The following is a 14,109-nucleotide window of genomic DNA, read 5'->3' as shown; positions in this document are numbered from 1 at the left end:
CACGCGGCCTACCCTGCGCTATTAGCCTTTACACGGACGCTCTTTTCGTTGCAACAAAAATGATACAAAGAACGTTAGCTTAAAAAAATTAAAACAGGTAATCGCGCATGCTTGCGTGTGCAGGCTTCCCCGTGCACAATCCTGTACGCTCCTGATTACGGGTGATAGAGTGACTGTGTAAAGGGGGCTAATAAATACAGACGCGCGCGATGTCACGTGCTACTGGCGTTGGACATGGGGCGACGCGCACGCAGGCACGCCGAAACACGACAGTGCTGCGCGCCATCACACTCCTCAACGCCATTCTCCGTTCACCACATTCTGATTTATTTGATAGCATGATTGAGTGAATGTAAGAAAGTGTTTGAACCAATGACGCCCGTTGGTTCAATTCTTGGACTTTGATTTTTATCTGTTAAGTTACAAATGTTAAATAAATATATTTAATTTGTGCTGATAGCCTCCTTTATGTATTGCTGGTAATATTGTCTAGATTCTAATCAGTGCTTCCTATATACTATTCTATAAGATTTAATTTACGTCGTATATCTTTAAGTGTATTTGCACTGAATTATGTACATTGAAGAAGTAAAATCAGTTATCTTGACAAAAATATTCGTTGCTTTCTAATCCGAGGAACAAAGGTTGATAACTAATTTAATTTCATATTATAAACAACCGTAGCAAAACACAATTATGACAAAATGTCCCAACAAAGTTACAATAAAAAAAAACGAACAAAATTCTATGTCGTACAAGTTCTTTCTTTACATTTCCTATCTAAAAATTTAAGTACTCGAATCTCTAGATTACACTAAATTGATCTAAATGAAAACAAACTGACACAGTTATTGCTTTTATTCAGTTCATGTTCCCATTCAGACCAATGTTCAATTCTCTACAATTTTCTCTAATAGTTAACCGATATTATAAACTTTATAGTAATTTCCTTGGGAAATAAATATATATCACCTCAATATGATTCTAGGATATGAACATATTTATTTACATCGCTTTTATTTAACTAGGATACTTTACTAATGACGTTATTATTACATACAGGGTGTATTCGTAAAGGGCAATTATTCCGTAAATATAAGAGATATCAAAAACCTTTAAACTGATATCGAAAGTACGTTACTTAATGAATAAAACGACAGTTAATAACTTTTTAAAAATTAATCTAGATATATCCAAAATGTTAACATTAAGCGCTTCCATATATTTAATATGAAATTGGTAGAAAGGCTTTAGTTTCGAACAACTGCTTTGAATACAAAATTTTGTATTACTTAAAAATAAACATCACTTTATTTTTATTCAATTAAAATATAGTTTTATTATTTTATCTATAACACTTTCGTTATCCGTAAAGTTATTGTTACTTTTTAAAGTAGGTCAATTAAAGCCTTTCAACGAATGCCATGTAAAATGTATGGGAACGTTAACGTTAAAATTTTGGATATATCTAATTTTGTTTTAAAAATGTTCTTCATGTCGTTTGAGTTATTAGGTCACGTACTTTGGATATCAGTTTAAAGGTATATATTTACGGAAGAATCGCCTGGGCACACTTAACAATTACACCCTATATATCGTTTGAATTTAATTTAATGATTATTCGCTGGATTCTTAAAACGCGACAACTATGGCAGATCTATATAGCTATAATTAATACTTACAAGTAATTGAACATATAATATGCATTACAATATATAGGTACTATAATAAAAAGAACATTAGTAAAGAATTTTTATTAGAAATTATAATTAGATTTGGAAATGTATATTTGCTTACAATGCTATTTTGAACGTGAAAGTTCTTACAAAAATGGCAGTTTTATATCACGTATACAAATTTAGATTAACATTGAGAACACAGGTCAACTTGTCGATTTTTTACACGATTAAAAATGAAATTATTGCCGTATCGATATCATCGCTAGAAACTACAATCGATTTTTATATAACCAACCTTGAGTAGGAGACACTACAAAAGTTTATTTATTTACAAGTTGTTAATCACATAACTCGATTGTGCCGCATGTCGATCAGTCAAACACACAAGATCCAAATACACTCAAATACATTGTGCGTTGTTCCATTAATTCTAGAAGGATCATTTTGACAATAAGCAAAAGATTCAAATTGTAGGAGTGGGCAACAAACGCGGAGGTTTCGACAAGGCGAGAATTGGAAACATCGTGGACATTTCTCAAAAAGTCAACTTGGCCACCGATCGACTGCATTTGGTCCAAATGTCCCTATTTTTCACAGTTACATTTCCGTACATCGTCAATTTACTATTACTTACTTATTTACAAAAATCTAAATTCAACATTTTGAGTAAACTCGTAATTATTACACAATTCGTCAAACTATTTATGTCTAGTTTATAACTTCTATACGCGTAGAGCAAAAATTCCTCAATGATCAGACTTTAACAGAGCCATTTCACGATCGAGTGAACACTACTACAATTCGACTTGTCCTGGAGTATATTTAGAACAATGTGGAAACCATTGAATTGGTTTGTAAAAGCTGAAGGACTCCATGCGAGAAGCCGATCACACAGTGGTGACGCGGTCGACTTCCACATACCGCACGGAGTCCTCGCTTGGTCAGCAAATCACTTCTTTTTCGTCAAATATGGCGGTGTCGGAGGAAAGACTCTTCAAACGTTGTTGCAGAGCAGAACGCCGTCGGCGGCAGGAACGCGCTACAGCTATCTGTGAATGGAAAGAATTTCGTTGTGTATGCTGAGTTGCCTGCTCGACACTTTTAAACAATATAGTGAATTATGCACTAATGAGGTTTATCTGAACGTAGGATAAAGAATATACTATATTATGAGTCAAATATTTTGAGCTCTAGAAAGAACAGATAAACTGTTGTAAGAATTTTGGACTACACTGAACTTGACGTTGTTTATCAGCTTTACATGTTTTAACAATCATTACACATCAGTTCTTACGATGTATTTGCTGAAAATGTGCAAATTGTGCTAATGTTTGTCTTTCCTCAAAAGACGGGGCAAGACGAACTTGTAAGTAATGTATAACCCATATAACCTCGTGGTCTGAAGATTTCACAACTGTCAAATTAGTTTTTTCCGCCTTTTGGATTTGGAGCATCGTAATGACATCTCTTTAAAACCGTTTAAACTGATTTGCTTATCTGTTTTATCGACAGAGAGACTATAGCGCTAAACTCTTTAGATTATGAGTTACGGCTTCAACACCCTCTTCTCATCTGATCTTAATCTAATTTAGTCGTGTAATTTACGAAATGATTCCTTTTTCGTTGCCCTTGCAAGATGTCACATGTATACCATCAATTAATGTACCATCTTAAATTTGTAATGTGTTAAGCAATTAACATTTGAATTGAAACAATTTTAGTGATTTTATTCATAAATCGGTACATATTTTACAAAATGAAAAACTATAACTTACTGTAGCGAAGGCAGCGAGAATGCTAAAGGCTAACAGCGCGGCCGCATACTGTGCTGGTACCCGCAGCAAGGCTGAGCATTGTGACAGCCGTTCATCTTCCCCGTGAGGACATTGCGCGATACCATCGCACCACAGTGCCGGTGCAATACAGGCGTCTAGAGATTCACAACGGTACTCGCATTCTCCTGACATCGCGAATACACCGCCTCGGTCCACAGCGTGTCTAGTAATAAGACAAATAAATTAAGTACAATTAATTCGGAAAGATGAATATAGGATAACTAAAAAAGGTACCATGGTTATTTAAATTGACGGAAAGATGATTTCTAAAATAACTAGCTTTTCAGAAATGTTGTTTGAAATAATAGCTATCTATGGATTAGTGTACCTTCTAGAAAGTTCCAACCACGTAACGAAGTAGGAACCAGGTTCAACAGCGATCAGTTCTACAGAGAGAGCTCGTGGCCAATCGAGGTCAAATTGATCGGGTGACGGTGGTGGAGCAAGAACGTGGCGAGTCAACGGATCCACTTCTTTAGCCCAGCCCGCTGAGAAAACCTCTACGATGTCTTCGTACTGAAAACGAATCAAGCCTTTCTACATCCAAACTTCATTCGATTAAAATTATAATACATTTTAAACTGTAAGTATGGTAAAATATACTCGTATGAGTAGTCATTTTTACCTGATCATCAGGTGGATCGGGGCAAATGAAAGTCGGCGTCAATCCCCATGTATAAACAGCAATTCTATTAGGTGTTCTACACAAATGCCTTAAGTCAGGAGCTACTGTAATGTTGTTAAGCAGTGTAAAGTTGTCCAGCTCTGGTTCCTTGATGATGCTGCCTCGGATTTGCAGGTACAGAAATCTACCAGGTGACGGATCGATGAGCCATGGACGTCGTTCGCAACGTTCCTAGAATAATTTTTATACAGCTTATAATGAAATCGCATCAAAATATTAAAAACTAAATTTGGTGGAAATGGATTAAATATGGGTCTGAAATTTTTTAGGTTAGTTTTTTAAATAATAACTTACTATATCAGCCATAGGAGCAGAAGACGACAATCTCAAATCCCCACTAGCTCCATACACTTTGTGTGAACTTTCGCAAAGCGCTTCTAGCCTCACAAACTCCACGGAGGCTTCAAAGCCGAAGGATCGGAAGTCGTCAACTGCAGACATGTTAACCACGTCGAATTTTAGTTCTGCTACAGTGCCCGTTGATGTAAATTCATAATCGCCGGTTTCACTATAAAATATGAAAAGAAAATATTTAATTTGTCGACTAAACTGGAGGGAATTGTCTGAACTTGCCAAAGCTAATGAAAACGGAATAAACCGTGGTGTCAACTCAAAGACTTAAAAGAGAAAAACAGTGATTTAGCCTTGAAAAAGTCCAAATTTTTCTGACCTTGGATGCTTGACCATAAAGTTTTATGGTTTTTTTCACTTTCAGAATGATGTAGTTACTTAGTATTTTTACGTATAGAAAGCTATATAAATCCCTTCATGAAACAGGTAAGCCATCTATTACAATACATTGAAACAGTACCTGCACAAACAATCTCTAGACACGCCTGGTCCGTTATCTCGCCAAGGTCTATCGAATATTCTTACGGCTGCAGTGGGATCTCCAGCACATCGAAAGTACGGGGAATGTGCTGAGTGAACAGAACGGCAGAGTCTACCACCAGAGCGAACTCCCCACACACGAAGTTTCACCACTTCACCCGGGTTGGCTTCAAGGCGATAAGTGCAACTGGAATTTTAATATTTCTTCATTTGTAGGTATATCAGTACAACGTATATACGTAGAAAAAAAACAGTGTTATGTAAACATAGATTTTAGTAGATTTTTGCTAGTGGAACATATAGAAAAAAAACGGATTAATAAGAGTAATATAGGATTTAGAATATGACATTATGCAGCATGTTTTGAATTCAAAACGTTTACCTTATATTTCTTGAACCTCCTCTGCCATACAGAAACACATCTCGTGGAGAAGAAAACGTAACAGGAGGATCTGGAGGCGCTTCTGGGAAAGAACGTGATGCAAAGCGTCTGGAGCATGGTCCGCGACCCCACGGTTCACCGTCTTGATGAAGATCCACGAACTCGTACAGAGCCTTGAAGAAGACTGGCCTGAAATTAAAAGACATTAATTGCTTAGTACTATTATTTTGAATCATAATACCAGGCTAGTGTCGCAAAATTGCCGCCTGTACGTCGAGTTGCGTACAATAACCCGTTACATCATACATGTTACATCTTCTTCTTCTTGGGATTACTCTCGTATTGGAGATTGGACAACATCACGGCAATCCTGATAGAAGTTAGATATTATATAAATGGATATTTGAGTAAGAAAGAAAGAAATAAGAAAAGAAAGAAATATCCCATAAAGAAACAATACAGCACACATACATTTAACAATTACGAAACATAATTATAACATGTAAGACAAAAAATCTAAATAAAAAAAGGGAAAAACAATAATTAGAAAATACACACAAATAACACACTAACAGGAAGCAAATAACAAAACTGTAACAATAATTAATCAAACAATACGCCATAACGTGTGCATGCTGTGCTGTTACGGAATCCGTCATCCACTCAGCTTGGTGTCGTCTCACTGCATATGCTGATACGCTGATTTTCAGTGGATTCAGCAAAAGGGAACACACACCGACGTGTACAATTTGATATAATTATGGATAATAGTATAATTGTAAAATAAAAGCGTAATAGTAAACAACAATGCAACTGTAATAATTAGCATTCAGATATTCTACTAGTACTAGCCAAAGGTAACAATAAAACGCCCACATCTCCCACACATCGGCAGATATGCTGGAGATTGCTGAATATTAAACAAATACGCCTTAAGTAATATTTTAAAAGTAAAACGTGAGTATTACCTCTGTGTTGAGAGATTGTATTATAACAATAATAAACTAATCCAAATGACGCGTTTAACAATCGGTTTGTATTTTAGTACATCAGATAAATAAAATGGTATAATCTTGCGTAATATGTATATGAAGTAAACAACTTCAAGTCAGGCGCACCCTGAGCAATAATCGGCGAGTACCCTTCGCTGATTGGCAAATCCTTTCACCACGATGGCAACCATGATAGTGCATGCCATCGATACGATAAGAAGAATAACATCAAGAGCATAATAACATAATATCTAAATAAGTACACAGCTTACTTGAGAGCAGTCCCCTGTGTTAATTTCAGTTCTAAGGTCAAAGAATCTCCTCTGGACAAGAAGCTCTCCGTTCTAGTACAGGCTCTGGTCCTCTTCAATAGCGCATGCTCACAAGTCCTAGGAGCTCTTTCACGACAAAACCTTGCAACTAACGTAGCGTTAGTCGGAGGACGACCCACTATCACCGTTTGCGGAGAGGTTGCTCTTGACATTTGGACAGATCGATCTTTGTCACTGTAAAATATTAAATAACTAATAACTTCAAGAAAAAATGCTGCAAAATTTTGAAATGCTAAATACAGAGTATGTTTTTCTTCAAGTTTAAAATACGATTTTAGCAAGTTGACGGCTTTCAGCAACAATAAATACACTGATGCGCAGGCTTCAACGCGAGCGGAGCTAAGCCAATTCAGCTTAGCTCACGTAGCCGGGGCATCTTTTCATATTTCGGTCCACACCCCGAACTAAGCTAACCGACTAACTAAAGTAACCCGCTAGCTACGTAAAATATGTCGCCCTTCACCCCCGCACGTATCCATATTTTCTTAGCTTAGCTTTGCATGCAACTACGTGAGTTAAGGTAGCCAAGTTAGTTTAGCTGGCATAGCTGCCGTCCACTAACTAAAACGAGACTAAGTGATAAATGGTAAAATATCCGTTTTAAATACCAGAAGATAGAGCACAAAATTCTCTTTTAAAAACAGTTAAAATAGTTAACGTGTTCGACTTATCGGAACTTACCCTAAGGGCGCGTTCCCACTATGTCGTCACGTTTTATTATCGTTGGACGACTGTCGTGTCTAGCCTGTTCCCTTATCACGACTATATGTCGTGGATGATTTTTTAACGTTGAACGACTGCCGTGACTAGCTGTTTCTACTAGATCGTGACGACAATTTATCGTTTCACGACAGTCTCCTTGCCCATCTCTGGCTACGACCCAACGCAACTGCAAAGCGAGCAGAGTGCGCGGAGTACAAGAGGAGAGGGCAGGGAGCAGAATACGTGCGGACAGCGATAAATAAAACGTGACGACAATAGGAGCTGCGACAATCTGTCGTCACGTTTTTATCGTGACTTTTTTTATCGTTCGACGACTGTCGTTCTAGCTGTTCCCACTGTGACGACAGTTTGTCGTTGTAACGATAAAAAATCGTGAACGACAGTTAATCGTGTCGTGCTATATGTGAACAACTTCATTTAAATATACAAGCCACGACACTGTAAACTGCACGACAATCTGTCGTCACGACATAGTGGGAACGCGCCCTCACGATGTATAGCTGAAATATTATTGAACAATTTCAATATTCTAAAACCGGATTTTTATGATATCTCAAAAAAATATTGTATCACTTAAACGCGTTTTAGTTAGCGCGTGCAACTACGTGAGCTAAGCTAAGTTAGCTAGCTTCGTTCGCGGTGTGTCCTGCGCTTGATGAAGTCGGTTATTAAAGTTTTCGACCAAGACACAGTGTTCACTTCCTCAGTAATGCTTCCTTGAGGGATAATGTTTTTAAATATCGCCTCCACACCGTAAAATACCTCAAGGCCTGAACTGCTGAGGAAGTGAACACTATACCGCTTGAATGGTGAAGCCGACAAAAGACGAAAACCTTTTTAAATTACATCGGTGTTTTGCTGCTGAAAGTCGCCGTCTTACCGAGATCGAATCAAAATCTTAAGGATATAACTGCATGTACCGAATTGAATTTAAAAAAAATCAAAATCTTAGTTCTCTACATTTTTAAATGCTTCCCCAAACTCAGGCGTACCTTTTTCCCCACTCTGTATAAATCCATAACAAATTGCTATAGTTATGTCGATGATTATAATAGACAAAGCGAGTGTGCTCACCAAAATATATCACTACAGCCAGGCGATATTCGCATCGGGCCATCCCATATATTCAAATGGCTTCCACAGTACTCGTCTTCCGGCAAGTTTGGATTGATAGCGTTGGTTACATAAAATTTCAATACCGAAAACCACACCCTAAATCTTGGTGCCGAGAATGACGGCCTTCTGTAAATTATGTTTCTCCCTGATGGTCCCGAAGTATCGATTCCTTGCATATGGTAGAGACAAGTGGTGTTCGGTGGTAAGGAATGTTGCGGGTGCTCCAAAATTCCTCGCCCAGTCCCTCTGATCCAAAATTCACAAGCCCTTTTGTTCTTTGCGTATGTGGGCGACTGTTGATCCACGAACCTGACCTGAAATTGATTAATTATTTGATAACCGCAGGGGAATCACTAACGATCGTTAATCAACACTCTAGAAGGGGGTTGAGATAGAATATTGTCATCGCTCCCGTTAACTCGATTATTATGACCGAAGTATCTTTGGAAACATAAATTGTGAGAGCTGAATAATTAAAACAGACGATACACCAGTAAAATTACAGGAGAGCACTTGCGTCACCCAACAGGGACGTGAAACAATTTGTTTAAGGACGATAGTGAATAAAAATTTTTAAATCTTAAAGAACAACATTCCGTAGAGTTGCAAGACAAAAACGGTGGGGTTGCGTCCCATTTCGCTAGTCGAAACAATGCGGGGTGCGACCGTTGAGTTTGCCCAGCGCTCCATTATGTGACCGTGCGAGCCTACGGTACTAATTACACTTTGGCAGGGACCCAAGCGGCCTCTAGGACACTTCTTGATTTATTATTGTTCACCGAAAATGAAACACTTTAAATAGCACTCTATCATGTACAAGAGTCCATTAACTTGAATCTAGCGTTATGTTCCAACTGATTATTATGAGTAGAATAAACCCTTAACGAAAACCTTTTAAAACGAGTCGCTGAAGTATACCAAACTTAAACATTTTGACTAGCCGTGAGGAAATCGATTTCCCTATCCAATGAACACGTAGTAATGATCGAAGATGATTAGAATCTGATTACCTGGAATCGAAATAGGCAGAGCATGTTTACCTCAATTTCAAGTAATACATATAGTAATACCTTCCCTGAAACCTAGGAATTATTAAAAATAAAGGGCAAAAAATCAAAACAAAATAGATACATTTTCGTGTTCATTTTTATTTTTATATTCTAATTATGAACCGAGAAATAATTAGATCGGTGTAAATACAGTGTAAGAATATTGTAAATACACATGAGATAATTGTACAGAATCCTAATAATAAAGACGCCGTATGGTCTTATTAACGAATAACGCGACAAGCATGTAAAACTGTAGAGGTTATTTGCGGATTAGTTTTTCAAACGGGATTAAACATTACTTCAAAGTGAATAATAACAACGATAAGAAAGTAGCCGCTTGCCAAAACCGTATATCGTGATGTAAGTGACAGGCGTGACAAATTAACGGTGATTTGTCACTGTGATTTTTTGTAACTGGACTATAGTCACGGTGATGGAAATGTAACGGTTTTCCCCATGTCTATACCTTAGTAGTGGTTTTGGTGAATTTTACTCTCTTTCTGTTACACAATTTCAATAAAATTTGGCATATTGATGTAATTCCAATGAAAATAAAATATTATGGTGACCTGGAGCTGATCTAATGATGAAAATAGCGGACAGATGAGAGAAACTCCTCAGGCAGCTACTTTTGACGAGGACTTCTATATGCGTTCACCTAAGTGAAACTAAGCTAACTTAGCTTAGTTCACGTCGCCAGGGCATCTATTCAAACTTCGATTCACGCCGCGAACTGAACTAACCGAGCTACTAAACTAACCTAACGATCCCGCTAAGCTATGTAAAATATATCGCCCTTCACCCCCGCACTTATCAATAGTGTAGCACGTCACTACTTACTACGTATTTTGCCAGCTTAGCTTTGCATGCTACTACGTGAACTAATCTAGGTTAGCTTAGCTTCGTTCGAGGAGTCGCATGCGCTTAACGAACACAGTGAAAGCGGATAAGTTAACGGCTGGTTACACATCAAAACTATATAATGAAATACAATAATTCCGGATTTCAAAAGGAGGTATCATCCACACTATGTCGTTTACTAGAAATTTAGATAAATAATAATAATAACGCATACACTCAACTTAGCCCCGCACTAGGGAAACCCTGTGTCGCGGGTGCCGTGGACATACACAGAGACAAGCACAATATACACCCAAACTCACGAGAGAAATAAATGTAGGTCTTACAAATATTTCTCCCGGCCCGGGAATCGAACCAGGGACCTCTGCGTGGCAGTCCGGCATGGTAACCGTTCGGGCACAGAGGCAGTTTAAATAATCATACTCTGCCAATTACGATCTTTGTTAATTACGTATTAATTAAGAGCACTCGGCAGCTATGAAGGAAATATATCAGTTACTGTTTATAGTTAACGCCGGAGTTCCATATATGCTGTCATCGTCTTTATTTTGGTAAAGTTGATGATAAAACGAGCAGGGACTTTTTGCTTAATTGAATTTTGGCGCGCATCCAGGCCTTTGTTCGCTTCTACACAAATTCGAAAAAGATTTTAAATTGTAGGTACCTGAACAGAAGTTAATATGGATACGTAAATGTAATGTCATTCTAATATACGTGTCGTGAGAGCTTTAATTACTACCCCCTGCTAGGAGTCTGTGAATCGAAAGCAATAAAAACCTTCGGCACGTAGCAAGCTGCTTTTAATGAAAATAGATTGTCGGAAAGTCGGAAAATGCAAGAATTACCTCTATCTTATGTACATTGTAGGAGTAACTAGGAACATTATATCTATGTATATGTGAAAGTTATTACTTTCGAGTCGACAAAACGCCTAAAAATAATTCGTACTCTTGGTATAATAAAGCCACATGTGTTCATACGTCAGAAGTGCGTTTATTACGTGTAATTTATATAATCTTCGTACAGAGTACCAAAAAAACCGACTTCGAAAGTTCGTGGAATTACATCTATTTACCAAATTTTATTGGAATCGGTTACCGGAAAGTGCGCGAAACCAGATTCAACCCCTAGTTTGCCACCCTTAGAGGTGGAATATTTTCTTGGGACCATTACCGAGGTACCTCAGTTCCAACAAAAAAGAATCATCAAAATAGGTTCATAAATCGCGTAACATACATACGAAAAAAATATATAGTCGAATTGTGAATCTCCTCATTTTTCTGAAGTTGGTTAAAAATATGAACTACATGAAACAAATTATATATTAATGAAATATTATAACTCTCTGATTTAAGCATAAAAAGTTATAAAATGTCTCTACTGAAAAGTTGTAATTTTGGTGATATGGCTTATTACATAATAGGTAAAGGGTGTGAATTAAAAACTTCTATTAATATTCTCGTTAGTTTATGAAATAATGAAATTGAAGATTTTATGTGGGGTACATTTTCTTCAAGTCCGAAATTTTCAAAGAAAAAATATCGATATTAAAAGTCAGAGGGAAGTAATTTAAAACTTTTTGCGGTCTCACCTCGACTTCCAGTTGAAAACCGTGCAACGACTGTGAAGTCGCCGGTTGCAAAAAGGTGCCAAAAGGCGACGTTGTGAATTCTACAAGCAACTCGGGACCGCTCGATATGGCTTCTGGCACCGACACGCCACCGCCACAAAATCTCAAAACGACCGGATCTCGAGTAGTATATCCGTCGTACACGGTAACATAGTCCTGCACTTCGTCGCATTGCTGCCAGAATTTCAACTCACGCCCACTATTCCCTCTCTCCTGTTGCGACGCGGCGTAAAGTGCCTTTTGACTTCTGATCGATACTAGTTGCCCATTCGGTTGCTTCACTACGATTAGAGCATGTTTCCCTGAAGGTACTTCATGTTGACGCACTGCGTAGTAACAAGTTAAGTTTCTCGGATAAACGCCAGGGTAGTTAGGCGACTGTAATCTACAGTTTTTACGATCACAGTCGCTGAAGATTCGCGAACAATAAGTTCCGGAGATCAAATCCCCGAGGTAATATTCTGTTTTTGCTTTCGCGACGTTCGTTTCTTCCCCGCGTGAAATGTTTACAGGAAACGACATAGGTCGATGCTTGAAAAAAGGCCGCTCTGGAAAGATAAATGATTATTAAAGATGTTGTTGCTGGATTTCAATGTACCAAGGTTACTTTGCTCGCTAGTTTATTGAGCTGCAAGCAATAAGGATAAAGGATACTGAAGGTTGACTAACACAAATCTTTCGAAGAGTACGAGTAGAGATATAATATTTTTCTTAGACATAAGGGATCAATATAATATTCTGTCAAGCTTCTGTAACTGTAAGTTGTTTACTTATTTAGAACGTTAGTAAAAGTATTTTATTTAAGAAAAGAAACAATTTTTTCCAATCTAGTAGTCTCTGGTAGGATCTAGTATTTTTTCGGATTTAGTAGCAGTAGAGCTCCTTGTGAAAGAGTTCGTCCAGGAAATTGCTGCCACCTTATCTATTCTGCCGGCAACCAGTAATGTCAGCATTACTATGTTCCGGTTTTGAAGGGTAAGGGTGCTCGTGAAATTACAGGCACATGGGACTTGTCAATTTATGTCTCAGGGCTTACTGGCAGTGCCCCTTAGATCTTTGCGATTTAAAGCTATGATTGGCACTGCAACTGTTATGGACAAGCGTGTGACTCACCATCAGGTGCACGACTTGTTCGTCCCGTCGCTTGATATTATAAAAAAATGGCGTATTTTTGTTTAAAAAAGAAACGTCTCGAGCCCTTTCAAGGTCCCATGGTCACGGCTGACACTGTCAGTCCTGTGAAGGGCTCGGAACTTTGGTTTGTTTGAAAAAACAAATATACGCGATTTAGAACCGTACTAGTTTCTTTTCCAATATGTAACAATCGCGAAAACCTAAGAACTCAAAAATATCATGATACTTTTAATACAATGATATTCATATATTTTTTAATGAAAATGTTCGATTAGTTTGTTAATACTATTATTGATACAAAGATCGAAAAATTCCTTCGATCCAATTGGATTCAAACCAGCGTCTGTCGCCTTGACGTGGCTACCGCTCTTACCAACTGACCTAGGAATCGAGATAGCAGATCTTACGAATTACTCTATATGCACGTTGCAGATTTTTATATTGAGTTTAAATAGTTCAAATAAAACGGTTTTAATAAAAGTTTTACCTGATGGTGGAGTCCCGCCGTATCGGACAGTGGCATGTTCTTTCCTTAGCACTTTATAAGCCATTCGGAAATCGAAGTTGTAGTTGTTCTGTTCTTTAGATAGATGTAATAAACGTATTATAAGAGTGATAGATTTCGTTTCGCTGTAGTATATAGAGGGGCCCCAGGACGTTCCACACCAGGAACCACCGACTTGTGGTCTGCTTGCTTCTTGGATCTGCATGTAACCGTCCGGACAACCATCTTCAGTGAAGGAGGTAAAGCGGCCAAGTGTGAAACTGTCGAAAAGGATCTGGAACAATAACATATTTCTAGTAAATTTTGAGAAGACATATGTTTCTCATAAAGATATACAGGGCTATGTAAAAAG

At 37.8% G+C, this 14,109-nt stretch overlaps 1 protein-coding gene across 1 annotated transcript in view; it reads right to left on the bottom strand.

The window, feature by feature from the left end:
- Window positions 1-1,619: 1,619 nt before the first annotated feature.
- The window catches only part of LOC113237097, a 64,834-nt gene continuing 52,344 nt past the window's right edge, over window positions 1,620-14,109 (bottom strand). Inside the window, exons 3-13 of the mRNA XM_026473363.1 lie at window positions 13,740-14,031; window positions 12,080-12,666; window positions 8,534-8,889; window positions 6,677-6,910; window positions 5,413-5,601; window positions 5,011-5,217; window positions 4,494-4,707; window positions 4,140-4,370; window positions 3,843-4,030; window positions 3,455-3,677; window positions 1,620-2,728 (exon numbers count right to left, since the gene is read on the bottom strand). Coding sequence (XP_026329148.1) covers window positions 2,621-2,728; window positions 3,455-3,677; window positions 3,843-4,030; window positions 4,140-4,370; window positions 4,494-4,707; window positions 5,011-5,217; window positions 5,413-5,601; window positions 6,677-6,910; window positions 8,534-8,889; window positions 12,080-12,666; window positions 13,740-14,031 — 2,829 coding nt within the window. The 3' untranslated portion in view covers window positions 1,620-2,620. The remainder of the gene's footprint in view (window positions 2,729-3,454; window positions 3,678-3,842; window positions 4,031-4,139; window positions 4,371-4,493; window positions 4,708-5,010; window positions 5,218-5,412; window positions 5,602-6,676; window positions 6,911-8,533; window positions 8,890-12,079; window positions 12,667-13,739; window positions 14,032-14,109) is intronic.

Source organism: Hyposmocoma kahamanoa, unplaced genomic scaffold (genome assembly GCF_003589595.1).
Source record: "Hyposmocoma kahamanoa isolate Upper Pololo Valley unplaced genomic scaffold, ASM358959v1 93, whole genome shotgun sequence".
Lineage (NCBI taxonomy): Eukaryota > Metazoa > Arthropoda > Insecta > Lepidoptera > Cosmopterigidae > Hyposmocoma > Hyposmocoma kahamanoa.
Note: the sequence above shows the minus strand (reverse complement) of the source record. Positions and strands in the feature narration are given on the sequence as shown.